Raw genomic sequence first — 26733 nt, forward strand, 5'->3', positions numbered from 1 at the left:
TGCACTGGGACACTGCACTCCTGCAGCTCCCCCAGGAAGGTCAGGCCAGGCCAGGCCAGGGCAGTAAAGGCTCCCTGGGATGAGGACAGGCAATGCCATCCCCCACTGGTCCCCCCAGGCTGTGCCCAAGGACACTGGGGCCCCTCAGGTGGCAGCAGCAGAGCAGAGCTGCTGTGCCAGAGGTGCAGGGACAGCAGTGCCAGCAGCCAGGGACACCCTGGAGAGCCAAAGGCTCCAGCAGGAATGCTCCATCCAGGGCCATCCTCCCCAGGCAGGAAAAAGCTGACAACCAAGTGTACAACTAGAGAGCTGCAGAGAAAGAGGGATTTTCCAAATCACAGCAGAAAGTATTTAAAAACTATTCAAAGTGTTTCTTTTATGGAGTTTATCACATGAAGTGCTTTAAAATGTGTATTTAACTTGGATTTATTAAAAAAGAGTCAACTCCAATTCCATTTTAGGAATAATTCATAAAACACACAGATAGTGTAGAAAGCTATCATGCCTTGGAGGCATTAAATCATCTGCCTTATTTTCAGCTACATTCTTCTGGACCAGAACTATTCAGACACAATGTATCTTCCTGGCAGGACTCTCCAGTCACAGGAACAGCTACATGCATTTACTATCTACTTCCGAAGAACCAATGGGGGCAATGCTTTTTTCCACTGCATCCAGACTCCTTTTGACATTCCATTCTGGTTCCATCACTTCCCTTCTTTGTACAAGGCATAAAATTAAACATTTTTGGTACTTTGACTGACCTCTGAAAGTGGAGCTTGCCTTATTAAAAAAAAACAGTCAGCAAATGATAAAATGAAGAAAACTCCAACTTTCCTGGGTATGAGATTATAAAGATTTATAAGAAAACTGCAGGAAGAGGCAACTGGTGATCTGAATTATTTCTGTGCAGGAAGAATGCAGTTCTCAGGGGAAGATGAAACTAGTACTCATTAGGAATTTCAAGCTGATTAAATTTCAAAGAATATTTAAGGTACAAAGGTTGAAGTTTCCCCAGCCTGGGAATAATGCTCAAAATAAACAAATGATTCAGGTTTTAAGTGGCAGCACACAACATTCCTATTATAACTTACAATGTTAAACAGTGAAGATAAATAGTAACATCTGCTTTACTGAAGTTTTATTTTGTTTGAAAAAAATCCATTTCAGCCTTCCTCCAAAATGAGTAAGAATGGTTTAAACTTCACTATCAAAGTGGTGGAGGATTTCTTTACTGTTGAACACCCCCCTTTGGACGGATGGCAGATACCAAACTCACTTTAAAGAGCTTTAAAGAACTCACTTGGTCAGATTTTCTGCCAAAGAGCACAAAGTTTGCCTTATCCATGGGGAAGGCAGTGAGCAACAGCACCAGCACATGGATGCAGTTTTCCTCAGTTAGAGACACCACCATGTCTTTTTCAAGTTTATTTTCCCTACTTTCCCATGCAGAAGTGTTTGACTCTCCTCCTTCAGACCAGAATAAACACAAACCCTACAAACTGTGCAGGAATCAAAGCTGAAATGGAATCATCTCAGGTGTCAAACAGTGAGATTTCCTTGGGAGTGGTGATGTTTTCTTAATTTCATAGATTCATTTACATTGCATAAACAATGAGGTCTTTGGCATCCAAATTTTTTGTCCCACAGAACACAGCTCCACCACCTTGACCTTCCTGACCTCCATCAGGCAGGACAGATGTCTGTCTGTCTCAGCAGAGCCAGACCTGAAGGAATCTCTCTTTTCCTGCTGAGGCAGTTACAAGAATTGGGATTTTTGGTTCCCTACCAGCAGGAGCACCAGGTGAGATGCAGTGTTAGGTTACTCTGACCCACTTTATCCTCCTCATGGGGGCACACAATCAGCTTTGGAATATTCCACTGGACAAAGTGTACACAAAATTGCCAGTTTTCATTGCTAAACAGGGATGCCATACAAATTGCCTGGCAAGAAAATCTTGTATAACAGATTCCTTAAAACAGAGCACTACCAGTAACAAAGTCAGCAAATAACAAGTGTCAGTCTTCTACATTTGATACAAATGCTGACTTGCAGTTCTCCAAATACCATTTTATGCAGTAGAACTTTCTTTTTTTCCCCTTTTTTTTTTGGCTATTTCCTTAAACGAGCAGAATGCTCAAAAAGCCAAACACCACAACAGAATTACTCAGTGGTTTCCCTTAACAGTGTCCTTAGTGGCACAGCCTGGCTGCCACTGAACTGCTGTGCCCCATTATGAGCCAAGAACCTTCCTGTACATCACCAGAAGTGGGCAGAATATTATTCATTTTCACTCTGTAGCAGATCCCTGCAGCTCCAAAGAGCAATCTCATGAACAGAACACCTCCAAGGGAAGACTTGGTCCTGCCCATGGTTGGAATCATCTGCAGGCTGAATTCCAGCAGAATCTAGTTCAACAGACTCATTTCTCCCAGCAGTGACCCTAAAAGCCACTCATGATAATCTGATCTTGACAGCAAGTGAAGTGGTCACTATCATTTAGCAAAAAAAAAACATTTAAGTGTGAAGCATTTTAAAAATAAAAAGCAGCAATTAAAATGTAAGACCAATTTTTTTTTTTTGCTTCTAATAGTTCCTCAGTTCAGAAGAGTCTGGAAGCAATCACTGAAAATCCCAGGAAAGACTAATTTAAAAAATAGTGAAATTGGGCTTTACAATGTTTGCTAAGGAAAGCCTACATTTAATATTTACTTAGACATTTTGTCTCACATTTTGTTCAAAAATTCTTAGGCTATTTTTATACATATGAAAGCCAAAAAATTATCTCCATTTAATACAAAACAGAGCATCCAAGAATATATCTGGTGCCTATCTGTGCTTCCTTTTTGTACAGGAAGGCAACATTCCCCTCATTACTACCACTTCTAAGACAATTCACAAGTCCTGTGAAGCTAGCAGTCATTCTTTATGTATTTTGCAGTACTGAGGCTTCTCCAAAGCTTCACAAGAGATGGGGAAATGTACTTACTTCTACCAGTTTTACTTCTCCCTATGGATTTGCTTTAATGCTTTTATTAACAGAAGTACAGAGTTACTGCATTCCCCCAGCAGACAGATATGGAAAACACCCTCTCATTTACCCTGATTTCCAAGCTGTTCCTCCTCATCCATACAGGCACAGAATACCCAATAATTCAAAGGTGTTTGAAAGAGGAAAAGAGAAAGAAGAATATAAAAATCAGCATTTGCATTTCTGAAATTAAGAAACCTTGGGAAATTCCATCTGTCACCACACTTTGATCAAGTGAAGTCACTTTCTTACACAGCCTGGCAGACAGTTCTGAACCAGCAAGCTTTGTTCTAAGTAACGATAAATAAATTAAAAACCTCATCCTGTGGTGCTATCATCCAGGCTGCACAACAGTTTTCTGCCCAAATTCAAGTCAGGTATGTTCACCAAAACTGAAGTCTTCCTGACATTGCCTTCCCTGGGGGGCAGAGCTAAAGATGTGTGGAACCCCAGAAAAGCCACAGCTCTCTGCTCAATTCCTAAAGACAAACCTGCTGAGCTTGGACTTCTCATTCCTCCCAAAAACTACAGCCTGTGTTAAGCAAGGTTTAGGAAAACTGCATTTCCTTTAGCTGGGCTCACACATAGAAAGTCCCATTCTTGTGTCCTTCTCGTGAATTTGGGGTTCTGCCCCACTGCACCCTGAGCTCAAGTCACCTCCTGTGACAGCAGCCTTCATCCCTGCCACAGGAGCCCTGCAGAGCCATTCTCAGAACTGCTGAGCTGCCACTGGGGTGTTCCCCCATCTCTCAGGGCTGTGAGCTCTCTCAGTCACCCACCAGAGAAGCTGACAAAGCAGCTTCAGATACACCTGTATTCCCCCCCTGGTATTTTCCAGGGGAACAATTATGCTGCCTCACATTCTTCCCCCATCACTTCCCTGTTCAGCAAACTCTGATGAAGTCAGGCAAGCCCTTTATGTTTTTCTGCTTACACTGTGAGTTTTTTAATCCTGCTGGCAGTTTTATGAAATGTTAACTTCTCTATCCACCAGGGGGGAAAAAAGCAAACCATTTTTTAAACTGAAATTTTAGCATCAACAGCTCAGTCTTCAAACCCCACAAAAGCACAAAGGGAGAGGATCTCACCAGGTCACCCTTCTGTCTCTAGCAAGGAGCAATTTCACCTAGGTCAGTTCTACCTGAGGCAGGTTTAACCTGTTCTGTAAGCACTGCTCCCTACCCTTTGTACCAATCCACATCAGTGCTCCACTAACATTACAAAGGATTTCCATAGCATCTAATGTAAACCTTTCCTTCTGAAATTTAAGTTCCTTGCTCCACCTTACATGGACATGAAGAACAGACACTGACATGTTCTGGCAGCTTCTCACATACCTGAGCAATTTTGATTTTCCTTTTCAGCCTCTTCTTCTGCAGAGTCCATCTTTTCAATTTGTCCTCTGATGTCCTATTTCCTGGATGTCTGACTGCTCTTGCTGCTCTCCTCTGCTGCCTCTCCAGTTGCTCCCTGTTTCTCTGAGTGCACCAGCAGTGCTGTGCATGTGCACCACTGTGTTTAAGGCCACAATAACCAGTGAAGTGCTCAGTTCATGGTTCTCACAGGTTAGGGTTGTGTTAAATTCATGGTAACTGTCTCTTTGCACAACAGCAACAGTGCTGATTTATTATTTCCAACTGCACAACACTGACTCTTACCCAACACACAACACCCACAAGCCCTAGGACTGCTCTCCAGAGCTGCTGCCCAGTGGGCTTCACTCCTGAAGCTGAAAAAGTCTATTTAAATATTGCAACATTCAGCTTTCCCCCTCTGAATTCCATCCCAACTGGAAAACTCGGTTGTTCAAGATTATTTTTAGTTCAGCAGGTCTCCCAGCATGCTTCTATCCTGTGCTTCCAAGTCACCTACAAACAAATATATTCCTGTACTGGCCTCTGCCAAGGTCCAGTTCAACAGTGAGCAGCTGCTGCTCGCTGGGCACAACCACCCAGCAGAATTCACCCCTCTACTCCACAGTCCAGACTGATCCACAGAACAACCACGAGTCCCTGTCAATCCCACATTCTGCTGCTGCTTAAGCCAAAGCAGAACACAACACTGGTCTCCTTATGCAGAAGTTCCCACAAATTCTGCATGCTGACTGTTTCCAGAGCCATGTGCAAGGTGCAGTTTTAATGAAGCAGAAGACACCAGAAGAGCAGGATGGGAAGTGGTGGCACAGCCCAAGAGGAGAGGCAGGAAAGCACAGGAGGAGCTGCTCACACTCCTTCCCACCACGGAGCTGCCGCGGCAGGGGAGGGAGCGCTGCGGGTGCACAGAACAAGGCTCAGGCCTGGTCAGGAAAAGCTGGGACCAGAGCAAGTTTCTCTGCCTTCAAGCTGGCAGGACTTGCACCCACCTGATGCAAACACTGCTTTGTTTCTGCTCCTCAGTTCCCTGCAGAGCAAGGGGCAGCGCACAGCCAGCACCCACCTCTGCCTGCCCACCTGACAAAAGCAGCTCCACACAGGGCTCCTACACTTGGGAAGACATTTCCAAGTCCACAAAAACTCCTAGAAGACATCTAGTGCTTCATGTGCTTTTGATTTTTTTTAATTCAGAAAGTATTTCAGCTCATCTCTTATAAAGATCAATTAATTACATAAACTCACTCTTTTTTATATACATTGCTACAGCTTTAGCTAAAGAGTGATGTTATTGGATTGTCTTTAAAAACATCAGCCTACAGAAGACATTTATAGCAATTATACAGCCCATCTTCATTCTATACCAAGCAAACAACACTAAGACTGTAGTACACAACTGCAGGGAGAGCTGTGACTGACAAATTGCATCCCCCTTAAGATTCCATCTGGAAGTGGAGCTAGAGAAAGCAGATAATGCCTGACAGGCACAAACATTCACTCTTACAAAGTTACCTGAAATCTAAATCAAAACCAAGAGAATTTAAAAGTAACTTTTCCATTCAGGATGTAGTTCTGAAGGAATAACTCTGCAAAGATTGCAGCAAAGTGAAGAAATATGTCAAAACACAAGGAACTGCTTAAAACTCCAGGGATTTAATCTGTGACTATCTCTAACACTGCCTGCTACATAACACATTTACTGGAGGAGAAATACCCAGACCTTCCCAGGCAGCCTTGGTGGGAAGCTGGGGGTCCTCTCTGAATCCTACATATACATATAGGATCTAGAATATGAACATTATAGCCAAGTCATGACACATTTTACAGCATTAATCTCTCACACAGTGTGTTACTTTCCTCTTACAACAGCTCAAAAGGACTTAAATGTTGTGAAGAGTGGTAAAATATTATTAGTCAACTAATATGTAGTTTTACTGAAACACTGATGACAATATGCTACTCCCACGTGCTCAGGTTTTCCCTCGGAATGGAAAACACCAAGGAAAGTGTAGGATGATTTAGAATATGGCATAACATTGTTAGGAACATTAGCTAACATAGAATAAAAAATGGTTTAAAATATTTGTCTGGTTGGTTCTTCTACCAACTAAATATAATAGGTGTAAGAAATACCTATTAAATACCTGATTTAACACAGATGGAGGTCAGATCTCACATGACTTGGTACTTTTAGGACATAACAAATGAAGAGTTTCTTTTCCCCCCAGCATCACCCACAAATACATAGCAAGGTGGAGAAAACTTCTAGTGTAGAAGGGATTTTGAAGAGAAATCCAGTTAAGAAGGAATGATACCAATTCAAGTGCAAAACAGTATCCTCCAAGGTAACTTACCTCAATGTCTTGTAGGCTGAACTCTTTTTGATCTTTGAAGTTTGCAGCTCCTGCACTCAGTTCCATCAGCATTTTTGCTATTTCTGGTTTTATTGCTGCTGTGAGTCGGCTGGCCGCTTCCATGACATGTTCCTGCACGTCTTTCAGTTGCATAGCTGCCTTAGAGTAGTGCGAGTTCCTGAACACGCTGCTGAAAAGGTCCGTGAGGAAAGTGCTCGTACGGCAAAAGACGTTGAGGGCATCCAGGTATTTGGAGATTCCCTGCTGGATGTCTGCGATGGGAGTCGTGTGGGAGGCGGGGTGGGAGCAGCCGCCCGCAGCAGCCGGGGACACCAGGGGGGTGCTGGGGGTGGCCGATGCCAGCGGGGCGCTCAGGGTCCTGCCCAGCTCGGGCATTTGATACTGCTGGTGTTGCTGCACTTTCTGCTTGGACCCGCCAAGCAAAAAGCGCCGCTTATAGTCCATTTTGCTTTCTTGTGCACTGCAGCAATACATAAGTGAGTGCTTGTCCAGAGAGTTCTTGAATCAACAATCACTTGTCAAATTCCTTCCTCGAGTATCTATGTACAGTAACAGAGCGGGACTGTGTACATAGGTTTCACAAAAGGCATTTCAGAAAGGCAAGCGTCTGTATAATCTGTATCAGCAGTGGGAACGGCAGCAGATCTGCTGACTCCGTGTTTTCAGTGTTCGGTGCAGCCCTGCTGCAGTTATCAACTCTACTCAAAAACAAGCCCAAGTATCTTAACAATGCTCTGTCTCTTGTGTGGTATCCCCCCTGCACGCAGAAAAGCCAACTGGAGCAGAGAAGGGATCGTCCACAAGTTCCTCACGAGCGTAACGCTGTCACTTGCTCTTCCATCTACAAAAGTTGATTTTGTCAATGCAAGTAATAGTTACAGAAGCAATACCTTAATACAATTCTCCCATTAGTAGTATCAGGAAAAGTGGAGCAAACCACCGATCAACAGCGATTATAAAAGCAGTGCAGAGGCTCTTTCCTTGAAAAAGCAAATCCTTATGTCAGCAGATCAAATATCTTCAAATGTCTTGACAGATCCAGTCTGCCAACTCAGTTTACTTGTAGTGTCTCTTCTTAATATTGGAGGGGGGAAAAAAAAATCTGGACTGTTTACAGAAGACTTTGCAAGTATAAGCTATTAAAAACTAGAGTGTTTGTTATTGCAAGCCTTCTTCCCCTTTCCCTGTTTGTTGAGGTAGTTGTTTCTGTTGTAACATTAAGAAGTGGTGCTTCCAGACTGCGTTTGCCCTCAATTGCAGACTCAGAACAAAAATGCACAAATGTATTTGTAAGGCCTCTAGGTCATTTCCTGTGAATGGAGGGAAAAAAAAAAAGTTTAAACGTTAGAGAACAATGAGAAGGTTTAAAAATTTAACTCCTGCAGTGTCCTGGCTCACGTTTCTGGGCACACACTGTCAACAACACCCAAGATCCAAAGGGAGACAGCTGCACTGACAGTTTAAAACTCTGTTAGAAGCCAGCATCATCCTGTTGCTAAACTCAACACAAATATTTTCTTGTTAATTCTTTCATTCTAGGCTGTCAAACTTAAGAGTCTGGTTAATCCCCAGTACAAGTCTTGCACAGTTAAGAACAGTCAAAGGTGATTACTGCAGAGCTCAAGGGGAGTTAATCACATTTTCTAATCTCATCCTTTACAAATAATTAAAGACTGAAAACAATTAAAACTTTTTTTCATGCACTATAATTTATTGCAGAACTCTCCATTCATTTTAATAGTTTATTAAATCAACAGATACAGGTCCTTAAATATTTTTTTTTTAGAACAACAACAGACAAATCTGCCTAATCCTACCTGAGATTAGCTGAGAAATACAACATCCATGTCCCAATCCAGTGTGATGGGCAGGCAGCATCTCATGCACAACTGCCCAAGAATCTGATTGGTGTCAATAACACTCCCAGCACACATCAAAGTAGGAAGGAAATACAACTTCTGTACTGCCCTGCTCCTGCTGGCAAACCCTGGTGCAGCTGGGGAGCCAAGAGCTCCCTGAAGGTGTGTGAAGGAAGGTGAACAGAGCCTGAGCACTGGGAAAGGGCCAAGAAGGAGCACGAGGGACTCAATACTGATCAAACAGTGTCAGGACAATATCAGGATACAATTCCTTCCATCAGTTTGCCAGTCCCAGCTCCATTCCCTTCAGGCCACTCTCTCCCTCTCTTACAAACCCTTGATTCTATCAAACAAGGCCATCCTTTTCCTTACTGCAGCAACTGCAATGTCCCAGGCACTTAGAAGAATAATCCAGGAACCCTTTCATTTTAAAAAAATGTTCCTTTAGCTATTATATTTGAGCAATGAAATCTGTAGTAATATTGTCCAAATGGCTGGGGAACAAAGACTTTATTTTCAGTCAAAATTTCTTATTTCCATCTGTCTGAAGACACACAATATTCACTCATTCCCATTTTAGCACACATGTAGGATACAAGCATCCAACAGATAAAGAAGGCAAGACACAGCAGGACAAAACACCCAGAGCTGGGGAGTCTCACTCCCACTAAAACAACTGGACACAAGTTTTTCAGGAAGTCTGAAAATGGTTCTGCTTCAGAGATCTAGTGCAAATATTCTTTTGCACTCACCCTTTTTAAAACCTAAAACTCAAAGAAACTCCCATATGCATTTCAGCATCCTTAAATCACTCCAAGCTGATACTTTCCTCCCTAACTACTTTATACTTCCCTCAGTATTCACTCTGAATGTGTCAAAATTCAAGGAACTCATTAAAACCATAATTTTCTAGGAAGTCTTGATGTCACATGCATAGCTGAAAGTAATTTTCTCCTTGTTTTACAAGCTAGGGTGCCTTACAGTAGAGAGCATGATTAAATGGTTTCCTTGATTTCATATAAATGTAGATGGAACAACAGAGTTGGTTAATTTTAATGCAACATGTAAGTAAATTAGTGATTGTTTTTCCTAAGCAGACATGAAATTTCTCATTGCACAGGAACTTAAGAAATGATCATGAAAGAAAAAACTAAGAAGGAGGGGTTTTCAAGGTCCAGGGCACTGAATTAGATGAGATTATCAAAGATGCACCTCAGCTCAGTGCTTGTGATTACACACAGAACCTTTCAGGATCAAACACACTCAACTCATCATCTGGAACTGTCAGATATTCAGCCAAGACATAAACTGCTGCATCCTAAAAGAACTTAAATGCAATGAATGAGGGGGGAGAAAGTGGCTTCATATTTTCTATAGTTATAAACAAAAACAACAAATCATTGTGTTTTACTTCTGGGCAATTTTGTAGTCAAATTTGCAGGTACTTACTCAATTCTTCAGCTTCAAAATTCCCTTGTAATAAAACCTACACAGAAGCTTAAAGAGGACAGCTTGTATCTTCAGCTGATATTTATTCCAAGAGAGGAAAGCTGCACGCCTCAATACCAGACATGTGTCTGAATACCATGTCTGAAACTCCATATAATGAGCTCTCTGACATACTACATACAAAATAAACATTCCTCCTTTTGCATCTTTTTCTGAAAAAGTGAAGCACAGAAGGTTCCCACGCTCTCCCCTCCCCTCCCCACTGCTTTTGGTGTGTGGGTTAAATGTGAGGGCTCCACATTGAACTCCAGAGACTTCAGGTCAATCTACCTCTTGCCACCTTAGGGGGAAATGTAACCAACTTGTTTCCTTCTAGTGATACAAGAACAGCAAGTTATCACCCAAAATATAAACATTAAACTTATACTTCATTTTGTGGAAAACAGAAATACTCACAAAAACCAAGTGAAGAAATTATTTAAAAAGTTACCATAGCCCAAGAAAAGGTGTTTTATCCTTCCTTTATGTAATCAAAACCAAACCAGTGCTTTTCAGGTACTATTAAAGACTGTAATAGAATTAATATACAGTATAAACCCAGCTCCACACTGAACACTGCTCTGCTCAAAATGGCAAAACACTACTGGAAAAGCTCAGCACACTTTACATTCTCACTTCAAGGAGTTAATGCTGAAGTTAAGGAAGTGCTACTAGTTTGGACTGTTTGAACTTCCAAAAAATCACCTGCACAAGCTGCTCTTAAAATGGCCACATTTGCATAGAGGATAGAGAAATTGCAGGAAAATGAGTGCAAATGCAAATTGAGTTCACTACTTTTTAAAAATGTAGCATCCAAATTTTTTTGTTTAGATACTTCCCCAAAAAATGCTTTTTTCCAACTCCACCAGTCACAGGAGATACAAATAAACAGGGAAGACTTTCAGACAAGTGGAATTTGGTACCCTCCAGTTTGTTTTGGAGCAGCATGAGGGGTCTAATCCCCCATCTGTCCTGTTTGGGATTACCCTGCTAGAAGAGAAGGCAGCTTTCTCCCTGAATTAACACAGGAAACTGAGCAGAGGAAGCAGTGCTTTAAATAAGGTTCTGACCTCAACTTTAAAAACTGGCAAAAGTTTCCTTTCAAATGGTGTTCTTTATGGATTCTGTTCCAGTGAATATGCAATAAAACACAGAAGAGTAAGACAGTCCAAAACGCCTGAGCTGATTTTTTTGAATGCAACACTTCATGCTATTTTCATGCCGGTTTTAATTTTATGAGATACAGATTCCAAATCTCAGGATAAACTTTACACTGCACTCACCATTTATGTAAAACAAACTAAATTCAATTAATGTTTAAAAAAAAAAAAAAAAAGCTATTTCCAAAAGACACAAGCCAGAGCAGCCAGATTGCTTACCCGGGAAAAGCCTGAACAAACAAACCCACTGCGAGGCCAAAAGGCCAGGAAGCTGCCAGAGCCAAGGGCCTCCTGTCACACACACAGAAGGCCCTCTGGCATTCAGTGATACAAATCTGGTGCAAATCTAAAAGTCACTCCACAAGGAAAGGTGTTCCACCTTCAGTTTCCTGCCACCAACATGTTCATCCCATCCACCACCCGGCCAGGCTGCCCAGAGTCCAGATGTGAACACCTTAAACCAAAGCGATTCTGCACGGTCCTCAACACCTGCACAGCAAACCTGCACAGGAGGGCAAGGGAGGCACCTCCTGAGGGCTGCTCAGCGTCCCTCTGTCCCTCTGTCCCCACCACAGCTGGCTCAGGGCTGCAAGAGTGACCAGGCAACAACAATTTGAGTGTGGGACCCAGCTACAGACCCCTGGCTGGGGAAGATGCGCGGAGCCGGAGCAGCCCAGGACACCACGCTGGCAGGAGAAGAGCCGGGGCTTCAGGAGGAGCAGAGAGCCTGAATGGACCCTGGAGAGCAGAGCTCTGAGAGCACAGGCACTGCTGCAGCAGCAGCAAAGGGAAGGAGTGCCAGGCACAGCCAGCCTGCACCCCCAGGGAACAGCCAGGCCCTTCTGCCCCTCCTGGCACACAGTCACTAAGTGGAGGTAACAACAAGTGGGCTAAGACACATGGTGGGAACTCCTCCAAGTAAACTTTTCAGGAGCTGCATAAATAAATAGGTTAAAAAAACCAGTCTGGTATCCTCAGCTACTTTTGAGGAGGGTTTTTAAGAGAGGCATCACATTTTTAACTGGGTGTTGATTCTTTATACACTCTTCCAAACTGAAGATGGATTACATCTACAAAACATATCCATTCAAAAATACTAGAAACTGGAATCCACAGGCCAGGGCTTAAATACAAAGAACAGTTCTCATTTCAGCAACAAATCTCAACCTTTGACTTTGACTACAACTTCTCCACTACTCTCATCAATACACCACATCTATTAATATAAAAATTGCCACAGGAATGACACCTATCTAATAAATTCAATCCACCCGTGAAGAGAATACACATCAAATGAAATGTGTGTGGGCTTTTACAATTTGTTTTAATTTTTAAACACTGTTTTGAACATAAAACTTTTCAGATTAATACAAGAGCTGAAACTGTTTCAAAAATTAAACTTCTCAGTCAACAAGAGCCACCTTCAAGTAATGCTGACTGGCAGAAAATATGCCTCCACCTCTGACATCAACCAAGTCATTCTGCACCTGGAATTTCTTACCAACACATCATAAATACTTACAGCATGCAAATGCTTTTCTAGGGGTTGACAAGTACTGATTATCTTCACTGCCAGGGCAAACGAGGCTCAGGAGTTTTCCAGACTCACTCCCACAGCTGGCAGGATGCAGGCACAGGACAACAGCCCCAGAGCCTGGGAATGCCAGCAGGGAGAGGCCTCTCCTCACCAAACCTGACTGCTTCTGGTCTGGAGCTACAGACCCAGGAAGGAAAACCAGCATCGCTTGCCAAGGCTTTCTAATGCAGTGGGCTGCAGCCTCCAGGAGACCCAGGAACCTCCTGGATGGGTTTTTAAGTTTGGGGCTTTTTTGTCACCCAAGTTGTAAAAATCTCCTACTAGAGGAGGATGGAGGAAAGTCAGAAATAGACCATTATACCAAAATCATTTTAGTTCTTGTTAGCTCATGAATTGCTCATTGGGATTCCTTCTTTGGCTGCTTGCCCAGAACAGTTGGAGGGAAAAAAAAAACCCATACCAAAACAAAAAAGTAGTCAAGTGAATCCTTAGTGAATCCATGAAGCTCCTGTTGGGTACATTCCTCTCCCAACACCCTTGGGCTCTCTGGGCAGATGGGTGCCAGCAGCCCCTCTGGAACTGCCCCAGCTGGGGACCAGAGCTCCCAGGACATGGCCCACAGCACCTGTGGGGTTAGCACACCTCAACCACAATCAAACTGAGCACTTCACATCTCAACAGAGCTGTTTATTAATCTGGAACCTGTTATCAGTGAAGCAATTACCAACCAAAGCACCAACATCTGTTAAACCAGCAACCTGCTTTTATTAACTCAAAAGACCAATTTCACTGATGATTTATCTACCTATATATAGACCTATTTATAGACAGTCTCTGAACTGATTTATTATGCTTTTGTCTGGAGTTTTCTTCAAAATGACACTCCTTAAAGCAATGACAGTAAATAATTTGTGCTGATCTGTGTCTTTTGCATTTGTACTGAAAAATCCTGTAGAGGCACATGTCTGGTAGGTGCCTGAAATGACAAGCAAAGACAAAAATATGTCCATGCCCTGCTCAAAAATCCCAAATAACCAAAGACTCTGTCATGAAAACCATTCAGAAACAGAACTGGGAAAGACTGAAGAACATCAGATTTGGGGAGTTAGGTAAGTACTGAGGGTCCTGCCTGCTCAGTGGTGCACCACCTCACTTCCAATTCTATAAACCCTATAAACCCGTGTAATTACACTTCCTAAAAGATACAAATGGAATGTAGGTGTCCCTCAGAATCAGACTTGTCAGCACAGCAAACTGGATTTTTCCAAGGCACAGCCTACAGCCCATCAGGAGACTTTTTGCATTTTGTTTGAAGTAGAACACGTAACACCCCAAACAGCACTAACTCAAGTCTCAGCAACAAGGTATGATAGCAAAAGGAAGAGCTGGTGAAAGGAATGTGTTAAACCAGAGCTTTTTTCAGCCTCGTGTGCCTCCACCAATGTCAAAAATAGATGCCTGTGTCAGATCAGGATCACTGTTTCAATCCTCCCTTGGCAATAGGTGCTTACATTATCTATTTTGAAAGCAGGACCGGTTCCCCTTTGAAAAGGGAAAGAAAATAATTCCCATTCTTTTGAGAGAGCAGCCTAACAAAGGCCCTGCACACAGCAAGAGCAATTCCCACACCTGAGTGTCAGCCAGGGGAGACCCAGGGCTCCAGCTCTCCTCTCCCAGAAGGGAGCACCCACCACCAGCCACGGGCACACTCCCCCACCAGAGCTGGCAAACGTGCTAGGATCAGGAAAAAGCTCATGGCACCACACTGAGAGCAAGCAGAAGCAGCACTAATTCCTGTAGAAAAGGCACAGCTCTGCCTCCCAGAACAGCTCACCTCCAGAAATCTCTGATCCCACAGGAGTGCTCCAGAAGAGACAGATGCCTGTGCCCAGGGACAGCCATCCATGGGAAAAATACACTTCCAAACAGGGGAAAACTGCAGGCCAGGGTTTCAACCCAGGGACTGTCAGATGGCAATTTCTAGAAAATCCAGAGATTAAGTTAACATATTCCTGTAAATTATCTTTTGAGGCCACAGATTTCACTTCCTGCTGAAGGGAAGTCAGGAAGGAAAGGCTGAGCTAGATAAATATTCAATTAAGCATATGTGGAACAGGAATATTATCTGGTCAGGCTTATGCACCAGCTACAGCCACCTGAGACAATCCCCAAATCTGTCTTTGCACCCCAACCCAGCACATCACATCCTCACCTGAAGTCCTAAGCAGAAGCCACCCACATGGGAATTCTTCACCCTGTCACTCCTGATTACTGTACTCAAAAGTAAAAATGTAAACACAAAATCTAGGATGGTGTTTCTTTTTAAAACTTAGCTGAAAAAACAAGCATTAAGAAAATATTCTCAGTTGTGTAGTGAAAACTCCAAAAATCACCGTTTCCCAATTTATGCAGAAAACCACGGTGAACGTAATACAATAAAAAAAAATACCAAAAAACCCAACACAAAACCATCCTACAATCCCATGAGATTACAGCAGGCATTTTAAACCTCTGGGCTCACTTCAGTAATGAACTTCAGCACGTGTTTAGTTCCAGGTCCAGTCAGTGGTGTCTCCCACAGAGTCAGGTAAAAGTTAAACTCCTTGTTACACCAACAATCGCAGCTTTCCAGCACAGGCAAATACTTCATTTTCAGTAACATTAACTGGGAAGAGATGTTTTCAATACATATCTTAAAATCCATGCTAAAAATTTCTACTAGAACTCGTTAAAGGGGTTTAGGAAATCACTTTGAAGAGCTCAGTTCCTGCTGAGTCAGTGCACATCAAGAAACCAGGCAGAAAGCTCTCCATAGAGCTTTATTCTCACCAGCTTAAAATGATTTCTCCATGGACTCTAACACTGCAGAAAATACTTCCACACCCAGAAAAATAGGAGTAATTCCCACTCTTTGACAAAGTGCATAGAGAAATAAATGAAAGATATTCTTCAACACATCTTTCAACAGTTTGGGTTTTCTGAGGAAGCTTTCATTGTCCTGAACAAATCACACCTTAAACAAGACTTGGAAAGACAAGTGGGAGTAAGAACCCAGGTCAGCACTACACTATTGAGGCATGACATACTGCACACTCTAACACATTATATATAGATATATAAATAATACAGGACTAAGGAACTGAAGACACTAGACTAATTAGGGATAAATTTATTATTTATTAGGGATAAATTTATCAACTCATACATGGAAAAAGAATCCTAATCACACACAAAATGATGGGCTCTGGTCTGATCACTATCATTGAGGAAGGTGATTTCAGTGCCACAACTGACTGGTTTTGCTAAACATCAGCCTGATGCTGAATGGCAGAGTCAGAAGAATAGATGTGAAAGGGAACAGCAGTGTTAGAAAAGCCAGACACATACTTATGCCACTGCATAAATCCATGGTTCACCCACACTTCAAATTTAGTGTGCAGTTCTGGTCTCTTATCACCCTTCCTTGAAGAGGGGCTCACTTGGGTTCCTGAACAGTCTGACCACATACTCAGGAAATCCCAGATGCAGCAAGCTGTTGAGGGCAGTTTTAAATGAGTATTGCCCACAAATTCACCCTGCTCTTGCCTTTCCCTAGATATCCATTTGTAACCTCCAAAGGAGGTTGAGGTGGATCAGTTTGGAATCCTGAATCAGCCACTTTTACTTTGTCACTCTCTCCACCCCAGCAACCACTGAAAGCAGTGGAACAGCCACAAAAGTGCCACAAGGACACACTGTTTACAACTCCTCTGCAAACAGAAACATTTCCTCATCCCAGCTCAGCTGTTCCCTTTCAGACTTGCAGCCATTCTGCCGCTCCTGCAAACACAGATAGCACATTGCACAAATGCCCCAGGACTTGCACTTCCCAGCACACACACATTTCAATTTTCCCACTGAAATAAATACCCCTAAGCCAAACTGCTTTAAGAGTTTGTGATGCTACACAACTTTAAAACGCCTACTGAAGTTACTCTGAGTTTGAGGTTTTTAGTTATTTTAGTAGTGTTAGACAAAAGTAGTATTTCTACACATTTAAAGCTCTTCAATGAAGAAGGAAGCTCTGAGTAGAAGAAACATGAGACAGATTATGTACAGCAAATCCTGTAAAGCCTGTATGTGATTTTTTTTTGCCTGTTTGCAGCGAGGATGATGAAAGCTTTCAAAACATTTGGAGTAACTCAACACCAACAATCTTTCCTCACCCAAATTACTATGCTGCTCCTGAATTCTCAGCACTTGCCACAGAATTCATCTACAACATTCTCGATACCAGACTACATCAGAACAACGAAAAAGCCCTGTAAATGCACTTTCTTAGCTGCACTAAATGTACTAATCCTAACATATAAATGAAGTGGCAACTACTGGCATGTATTTCCACATGGAAACTATCCTCTTTTTCATTTAATAACTATTACCATAAACACTCCTTTGTGACTAAATTAAAACCTAATCCAGTATTTACTGATATTTATTCTCTTCGGTACAGAGCAGGAGTTTATCTTAATGCTCTCCCAACTCATTCATTGAAAGTCTCCTACTTGACAAGTATTAATTATTCTGAAATTATATTAATTTCTTTTCCAAAAATAGGAAACGAGTCCATATCAGAAAAACCGACATCAGCACATCCCCTCAGTGCCACGGGGCTTTTGCTGTCTGTGCACACAGAGATCCTGTCTCCACAGCACAGCTCCTGTCCCAGGAACAGCCTTTCCAAATGCTTTATGGGCTCACTGTATTTGAGCAGCAGTAAATTCATCAACTGAACAGCTGGAGTTTTGCCCAGGAAAACAAACTATATTCTACACTGAAGAGAGGGACACGATGATTACGCCTTTCATATCCCTCTCATGTTGAAAATTATGGAATTACCAGAAAACTGTAATCATGAAAATGTTAAACTAAGGAGAATGTATTTTTACAGCAAATGAACATAATTGTGTTTACCATATTTGGGCCCAAAGCTGGCTGGCAATTCAGTCTGTATACAGGCAGCAGTATCTGATTCACTGTCACAGGATATGAATAAACCAGAGCAATCCAGTGTGAATTACAGTCTCTCTCCCATAACAAAACCAAACATTAGTGTGTACATAATACTACAAAAGCATAATACTACTGTAAATAGCAATTCCATAAATAGTAGTCGATGAGTAGTTTTCACTTTAATTCTAAAAACTCTTCTTGAACTAGACCTCTGTAACAGGAGACTTTCAGAACAGTCAAAATGCTTTATTTCTAACAAACCCATGGTTTGTAATACATTATCTTATGTAGAACTAATCTCTGCAGCTGATGAAGGAACAGTGGTGACAAGTAATTTGAGATCATAAAGATTAGCAAAGTAGAAGCAGTAGCATGCATACTTCATAACCTTCCCTCATTTTTTCTAATCAAAAAAAGCTGCTTGTGTGTCCTGGGCACAGAATTCACCTCCTCACTAAGGCCAGAATTTTTCAAGCTTAATTAAATATAGATGGGATTTTTAAAATAGCCCTAACTCATCTTGCATAGCTGGGGCCAAAATAGGCTTAGTTATAAGATCAAATATAGCACCCTTCCAGTTTATAAATCTCTAATACAAATTCCAAGGAAAAGACAGAGCCCAAACCTGCCACCTGTAACATCTCCCTGAGACCACCCAAAGCTCAGTGCCCATCTACTTGTTCTGCTTTACACAGCAGACAACTGAAAAAATCCCTCCCTGAGCTGCTCAGTCTTCTGCAAATGCTGAGACACAAACATGGGGGGCAAAGGGATCCTCGTCCTGCCCATCACCCAGACTCCAGACTCCAGTGCCCTCCACTAGCTGCCCCAGTAATCCCACCTGCTATTTCAGTCCACACAATAATTTGCTGCCTTTCATCCACACAATGTAAATGCCAAAATAAGCCACAGGTCAACATCAAAAAGCTGCAGGCTGAGGAACTCTGCAGCAACCTTGGTCTCCTCCACCCAACTCCCTACACAGAAAGTTGTAAGAAATTTCTCTCTTCAAAAGCAATTAGTTACCTGGGCTTTACATTTTATATGTTTTTCCTATGAAGACTAGCTTGATTAAATCTATTTTCTTTTTATTAAGAAAAACAAGTATTTTAATATTTTACCAATTGTTTTGCTGCTCCTTTCCAAACAGAGTTAACATTCTTAAAAATGAAGTTTAACTTCTTTCAACAGAAATAAATTTACACATTGGGTAAATCAAGCTGGTGTAGATGCTACCAAGGAGTATAAATAACTCTTTGCTAACAAATGCATACATGGAATTCTGTTGGTGCTCTCCTTCCTCCTGGTTCTAAGCTGCTGCATTAACTATACAGCAGGGAAAGGCACACAGCAGTCAGAATGATGTGCACAGAAATACTGATGGCTACAGCTGATGGAATGTGATTTCTTCCCTTCAAAAAAATTGCCTTGTTCTTAGGTTAAAAATTATTCACCAAAGAACTCTCAAATATTTCCCAATAAAATCATCAGCAGTTAAATAATTATCAATCCTAATCTACAACATAAAAAATACAGTCACACCACTTTACCATGTCCTGAAATTAAAAGTACTGATAGTTTTATATAAACAACTAAGCCCTCAATCATGGGCATGACTTGTCACCAGGTTATGTGCCAAATATTTCTGCACTGAGTTGTGCAAGAACTCTTTTGTGCAGCAGAGGATACAATGGGATATTTATGCTGGTATAATGCATTTTGAAAGAGAAACAAATGTAACGCTTTAATCCATAAAACAAATTAACACAATGGGATTGATCTATTCAGTAGAAATACAACATCCAGAGGCAAACCTGGAGATTTAAACTTTCATTATTTGTTAGATCTTTCTGAAAGCTCAGGTGTGCTCCCCTGAAGTACCAAGTCCCAACATTGCACACACACAAGTGGAAGATCCCAAGCCCACACCTAACCAAGCACATGCTATGGCATCTCTCCACACTCCTTTAGAAGGCTGGATTTTCTTCACAACCACAAAGACAGGAGAGAAACATTTAAAATTTTAAGTGGCATTTTCTGATGTGTCAATTATACTTAAAATTTATTAGCAACATGAAAGACTAAGCTTCAATTAAATGATATTTAGGTAACTCGAGCCATGCTGACACTCCTTCCCAGCAACTTTTATTGACAAAGGGCTTTTCTGCTGCATTAACAGTGACACAGTAAAGTTCTGCCAGCCAGGAGACATTGCAAAGATGCCAAATACATTTAAGCAATGTCTCAATACCAGCTGATGCATCTCCCATGGATCTGGCCATTCCAAACACACTTCCCCAGGATCAGGTTTAGAGAAAGCGACCTTTTCAGCACCAGGACTGGTTGTGCTGGTGCCAGGACCCCCCCTGTGGTACCAAGCACTGCCCATGACTAAGCTGGCACCAGCAAGGAGAAGGCTACAATGCACAAGGCTCAGCATCAGGGCAATTCCTCACCCTGGCAATTCCTATTGTGTTTATTACTACAAACTCCCCCAGGCACCATTTTTAGCCACTGCTGGATTTCCTCCCTTCTCCCATCCCCCAGCCAGGCTCCAAACCTTGAAGTAACCTTGTTCTGTTCCCCCCCCAGAGACAGCTCCATGCCTGAAACATAACCTCTAATCTTATTTTCTATTTCTAGCATACAATTCACGACCCTTATCCCAATTTTTTAAATTAAATATCCTCCACACTGCACACTCTGCTTCCGACAGTCAGGACTGTGCATGGAGTATGTCAGAATTTATAGCCATATGTTTCTTGTTGAGGACAAGTTAACATTACTTTTAAGAGCATTAGAAACAATGTATTTATACAATATAGGTTTAAAGCTTTCTCTGAAAAAGATATTAAATGCTACTGTCAGTACTCTGCTGCAATGAAACAGCTTAATTTGTTGGAAGGTTTATCTAAAGACCTTAAAATACAACAGATTTGCACTTCAGGGCAGTTTGCAATGCAGAGCATAAACTTCCAGCAATTATTCATACTTGAGAAACTATCTGTGGACATTAAGCTAAAGTCTTACAAATTACAGGGGTTTGTTACAAAGCAAATCTCACCTGACACCATCTATTTATGAGACCTTTGCTTAGATTTGTTTTGGTTTTTGCAATGACAAAAAATGTCATTTGTTTGTCATTGATTCTGTAACATTTGTTAAACAAAGCCAATTAAAAGTGGCACACTGGACCAGACACTCACCTAGGCCACAATGGCAGCAGTCAAATCTCCACTTTTAATTAATGCCCACTATCCATAACCCTCTTTTCTATTTTTACCAATTACACCTGATCTGTGTAGTTGCTAGGGCAAATGTTTTTCCATGAACAAATTCTCCCACAAAAGCACTTTGATACAGAACAGCTCCCAGAGGAATGAAAAAAGGTTCTTCTGTCTCCCAAGTGCTGAAAAACAAGAAGTTTCCAGGATGCATCCCAAGCCTGGAGGCTGCAGCCTGACATGGCCAGGCACTCTTGGAGCTGCCAAGAGCTACAAGCACGTCTGGGTTTTCACCAAGCACTCTGAGCCTACCCCAAAATGAGGGATTTTGGTCCCAAAAAGCATCCCAGGAGCAGGAGGGAGTGCAGGGCACCACTGAGCTGGGTCTGTGCTCACCCTGCAGGGAGAGGCTGAGCTGGTCCTGCCCCTTAGGGAACTCACTGACACTGAGGGGAGAAAGGGAATTCCCATGGACCCCAAAATATTCATAACACACCAAGACTGAAGCAAATCTTTCAAAACAAGGCCAACAATACTGATACAACTTGATTAAACATCTAGCCAGCCTAGATGCTAAGGGCAAAGAAATTGCCTCAAGTACTTCCCAAAATTACCTTCTAAATTATATTTCAGACATAATCAGTTACAGGACAACTTGACCACAGAAGCAAAAATTAAGAAAGGAATAATCCTTGAACCATGACATAAGGTGCTATGACACAATATGTTGATTTATTTACATATGTACCTTATCAATGCCCTTAACAATTAATATGGATTGTTTCACACCAGTTTGCATAGGCAGTTCTAGTAAATATCATCAGTTTCTTCTACTTCTCTCTCCCACTCCTTCAGCTTCCAACTATTCTCAGCAGGGCATAATTTGAATTTCTCACCAGCTCCCCACAAACTGAACAGTGTAAGTGGGAGGACAGCCTCCAGAAATTAAGAATAAAAGTAGGTAAGTGAACACATACCAGACTAGAGAAAACCAAGAGTGAGAACTTTTTAAGGGAGCAGAGCTGGATTTTGGAATGGACTGAAAAACAACAGAGAAATTGGGGAGTCAAGAGTCACCTCATTAACATATTTATCCAACACTGGGTATCATGAAACAAAAGTTATCAACAACAGGAACAGCACCCCCAGGAGCAGCCCATGAGATTCATTCCCAGCTGACTCCTGGGGGATAACAATACTTTCTTTCCTTTTAAAAAAAACAAAATAGATAAAATTACACTATGAACATAAAGAAATACAAGTCAGGACTGTCTCATCCCTCAGCAAAAACATGATGTTGTACACCCATATTTTCAATGGTAACTTCATTGAGTCTTAAGGGTCAACATTTGAAAACTTCTCTGCCCCACCTCAAAATGAGGACTTGAAGCATCTTAAAAAACCTCACTGAGATTCTCATGTCAATGAATGACAGCCACAAAAATTTATCATGCCACTAGGAAAATATGTGAAAATATGTTTTCAAAAGGTTACTGTTAGTCAAATGGAAAAAGAGTATCACAACAGCACTGTCCAATAACCCAGCTACTTCAAAATATTGACTTAATTAAGCATTTTATGAACACCAGAGTAATAAAATGTATAATTTAAAGAAATAATAGAATATTGTTTGTCAATATAAATATAAGTTAATCCTCCCACAGTCTCTGCCTTTACTATAAAAGGTACTGAAGCAATTCTAAGTCCTCATCAAGGACAGCATTAAAGTCTTTAATTTTTCAGCACTGTTTCCACTCCCATCTTCCATAAACTTGCAGGAACACGGCATAGGTGGCTTCATTTGTGCTAAGAATATTCTTCATTAGTCATAAAAATGAAGCCCAAGTCGTACCAGAGTGAATCCATACGTGACACCATTTAAAAATCATTACTTCATAGTGAAAGGGCTCCTGGAGCACAGTCACTGATGCAGGCTGGAGCTGCATGCTGATCTGTGCCTTCATTTCCACTAAAGCATGCAATGCACATTCAACTAAGTCAAAACAACCTTTTCAACACGCAATCATTTATAGGAAACATTCAAATTATTAATGAGCGCATGAAAAGCTTTGAAGCTCACTGAAAATTTAGCAATTTTTAACAAATTTCTGAAAGAAAAGCTAAGAATTGTTTTTTGAAAAATCAGCTTTTCCCTTGGAGCACTCCAGCATCACCAGGTAAGTCAGGAAGGGCTGGCAGCAGTGCTGTTATCACCGCTGTCCCTGCTGGAGTGAGCTGAAATGGAAACTGAGCACCAGAGTGCCTGATGGCTTCTTTGATATTTAGCAACACACTCATTAAACTAATGTTTAAAAATTAATTTAACAATTCAATTGAAATGAGGAAGTACATTAATATGATCTACAAGGATACCAGTGTGATCTGGTAAACACTGAATTATCACTGTGCCCTGTGACTTTGCTACCTGCCACCAGCTTCCCCAGCACACCTGGCTGAGCTCCCCTGCCAGGGCAGCCTGGAACCTGCTGGGAGGACACTGCACATCCACCAGCCTCCAGAAACACAGCAGCAATCTTGTCTGAACACAGATCTCAGCTAACACATCCCCACATCCTCACTGCTTCCAGCTTCCTCCAGCCCCAGTGGAACCATCACACAGCACTTATGGCTCAGCCAGGCTGATTTTGGACAGAACTCAATGCCCACGCTCTTCCATAATCAATATCATGGAAACAACTTCCACAATGGCTCTGGAGGAGGTAAGTGAAACTAATATTTAAGAAAAAAATTCTCCTTGCATCTGCTTTAAGATAAGGAGCACAGTAACAGAGCCCAGGGAACAATGAAGTGGCTGGGAAGAACCCTGCTGCTAGACCTTGACATTTCAGGCTTGAACTTCCACTGCAGTTCTTATTATGCTCTCTATTTAAAGATAATGCCCCTTCTTCCACATTTTTCCCCCATTAGGCAGGCTCTGACAAAAACCTGAACTTGTATATCCTGTGCCCCTGAATTACTGGTGGCAGCACAAAGTGCCAATGGCTACAGCACCACCAAACAAAACAGCAAACGCTTCTGCAGGAGGATTTCCATCCACTCCTGTTCCCCACTCTGCTAGATGGGAAAGCACAGGGAAATGTCTTCCTACCCTACCAAATCTCCTTCCCTCTACAGCTCTGTAAGGATTTTGCTCTGCTTTTAGAATTATTCTGTTAGGCAATTACAATATCTATATTCTATATAAGTCCACAACTGTATCTGTGGAAACCTCTCAGGAACACCAGAATGCATAAACACAGGGATGCCACATTTATTTTCTGCATTTCTATTATAACATCAAGTCTGTCGTTTTCTGCAAATTTTGAACACTAAAAACATATCCTGCTGTCTTGCTTCCAATTCAACAACACTGGTCCATCTTCAATTTCTCTTCCCTACTTTTACATTAACTCCAGCCAGCTTAAACCCCCCAGTATTAGACAAGCATCCTTACTACACACTGAGGTATTTATAGATTTGGTTTTATCCACAGCAATACAAAAAAAGGATTTCCTGCATGTACCTAGCAATGCCTGTAACATTCACACTACACAATGCACGTTCTCCCTACTGAGGGAGTCGAATTTCAATGAGACATTTTCACAAAATTTCAAGTCTAGAAATAAATAAAATAATTACCTTCCTTCAATGCATCCAGTAACACTCTGCAGCTGGAGCAGGCCATACCACTTTGTGCATTTATTTTATTAGGAACAATGTGTTCTAAAGACAGAACTGGGACTAACCACAATCACAGTATTATTGGATACATCAAGGGGTTTTATCCTCTGCTACCACTTGTGCATTTCCATGAAGCAAGGAGAGTTGAAGCAGTGCTTCAGCTGCCTCAGGGACACTAACTCACACCAAAATGAGTAACAACAACAGGAAATCTTTTGCATTTTCAGCACGGCAGATTCCTCTCCCCGTCTTTCTGCTAACATTCCAATCCTCACTGTGCAACACATACAATCAGGAGAGTTTTATACGGGAATTGAAGTCTAAAGCAGGGGGGAAAAAAAGTTAAACTAAAAGTAAAAACAACAACAAAAAAATCACAGGAGAAAAGGAGAGTGACTGGATTCAGCAGCATAAAAAACGAGATGATTCTGTGCCTGGCAATGAAACTGATGGGTTTTTTACAGCATACCAATATAAAAAATATTCAAAATTAAGATGAAACTATATTTTAGGGCTCTCAAATGATACCAGTGAAGCACCCTGCTGCTTTCTGAGTTGCTGCATACCTATCAGCAAATCACTGTAAATAGTACAGTCACTTGTAAAATGGAACCTTAGTTCCTCTTACAGCTAATGTTTTATTCTCTGTCTGAAACAGAAAATTATTCCATGGACTGCTTTTCATATTTTTCAGGTGATTATGCTGTTATTTCTTTGCCTCTGAAGTTGAAACATACACTCTGTATAAGAGTCATTTCTCTGTCCACACTTTGGTGAAAACAATCAATTTTTATTAGTCAGAACTGACTTGCTACTAATAAAAATTATTTCAATGTTATATTAAGCAATCACTACTAGTAAGTAGCTAGAAGATAACTACTCGAGAAAAAGCATCAATTAAAAAATCTTGTGGCACTGATGTTTTTACCACATACCAATGTTGTAAATACCTGACTTATCCTGAATTCATAGAATGGTTTGGGTTGGAAACACCTTAAAGCCCATCTCAGCCCACCCCTGCCATGTGTAGGGACACCTTCCCCTATCCCAGTTATCCTTGGTTATTCCAAGGGCTCATCCAACCCAGCCTTGGATATTTCCAGGGATGGAGCATTGTCTGGGCACTCTGTGCCAGGGCCTCTCCACCCCACAGGGGATAATTTCCTACCAATATTTAATATAAATCTACTCTCCCTCAGCAAAGGCCATTCTCCCTTGTCATATCACTACATGCTCTTGTGAAAAGTGACAGATTTAAGCTTGTTTTTCATAGAGGAAAGGGTTTTTTACCTAATGTTTGTAATTCAGGAGATTACATTGAATAGTCTCAATTACTTACTGAGTTAATGACTGTGAGCAGTTGCTTTGCTATGTTTCTTATGACAGTGTTCTCGTATTTAACAAAACCCAGCTTTTTGAACAAAGAAAACAAAAAAAGGAGAGGCAGTGCAATGTAAGTGAAGTAAGCCACAAGTACCTGCCTCAACCTTCAGCTTACCAGAGCTCCAGGATGGGGCAGTATCTTCCAAAAGAACATGAAGCAGCAGTTTTAGGTAAAAAGTCATTTCACCAGTGAAAACAAAAGCCAGTTCTTCCCTTCACATCAACTACAAAGCATCACTGTTGAAGTATTAGTCCTTTAAATGCTGGCTCTTACCAAAGAGGTACACAACATCTGACCTGCTGTGCCGGAATACCCCACAGTTAAGACAAAGGCATCTTAACACCTGAGGACACACACTGATATATTTAAGTCATATTCCCTCCTCTGAGGGTTATTCTACAGCTGCAATTACCATTCCCTGCTTTTTTTTTTCAGATTTTGTTAAGTGGGTTCCTGAGATCTCCAGGTTTGGACTGTTTCAGACAGAAACTCACCATCCTTTGGTGAAAACCCTCCTTGCCTGGGACAGTGTAAGGGCAGGGAAAGCCAGTGAACTGCAGCACTTAGGTCAATGGTGGGAAGTAAAAAGAAATTTAAAAAAACCCTCAACACAAATCCTTAGCAACAGCTA

At 41.6% G+C, this 26733-nt stretch overlaps 1 protein-coding gene across 3 annotated transcripts in view; it reads right to left on the reverse strand.

Moving 5' to 3' along the window:
• Window positions 1–26733, reverse strand: part of GARRE1 (granule associated Rac and RHOG effector 1) — a 55461-nt gene that overhangs the window by 20369 nt on the left and 8359 nt on the right. For all 3 annotated transcript variants that reach the window (XM_015640117.3, XM_015640115.3, XM_015640116.3), the window contains exon 2: window positions 6757–8087. In XM_015640117.3, coding sequence (XP_015495603.1) covers window positions 6757–7251 — 495 coding nt within the window. In that variant the 5' untranslated portion in view covers window positions 7252–8087. The remainder of the gene's footprint in view (window positions 1–6756; window positions 8088–26733) is intronic.

The sequence above is a fragment of the Parus major genome, chromosome 11 (genome assembly GCF_001522545.3).
Source record: "Parus major isolate Abel chromosome 11, Parus_major1.1, whole genome shotgun sequence".
NCBI classification, from domain to species: domain Eukaryota; kingdom Metazoa; phylum Chordata; class Aves; order Passeriformes; family Paridae; genus Parus; species Parus major.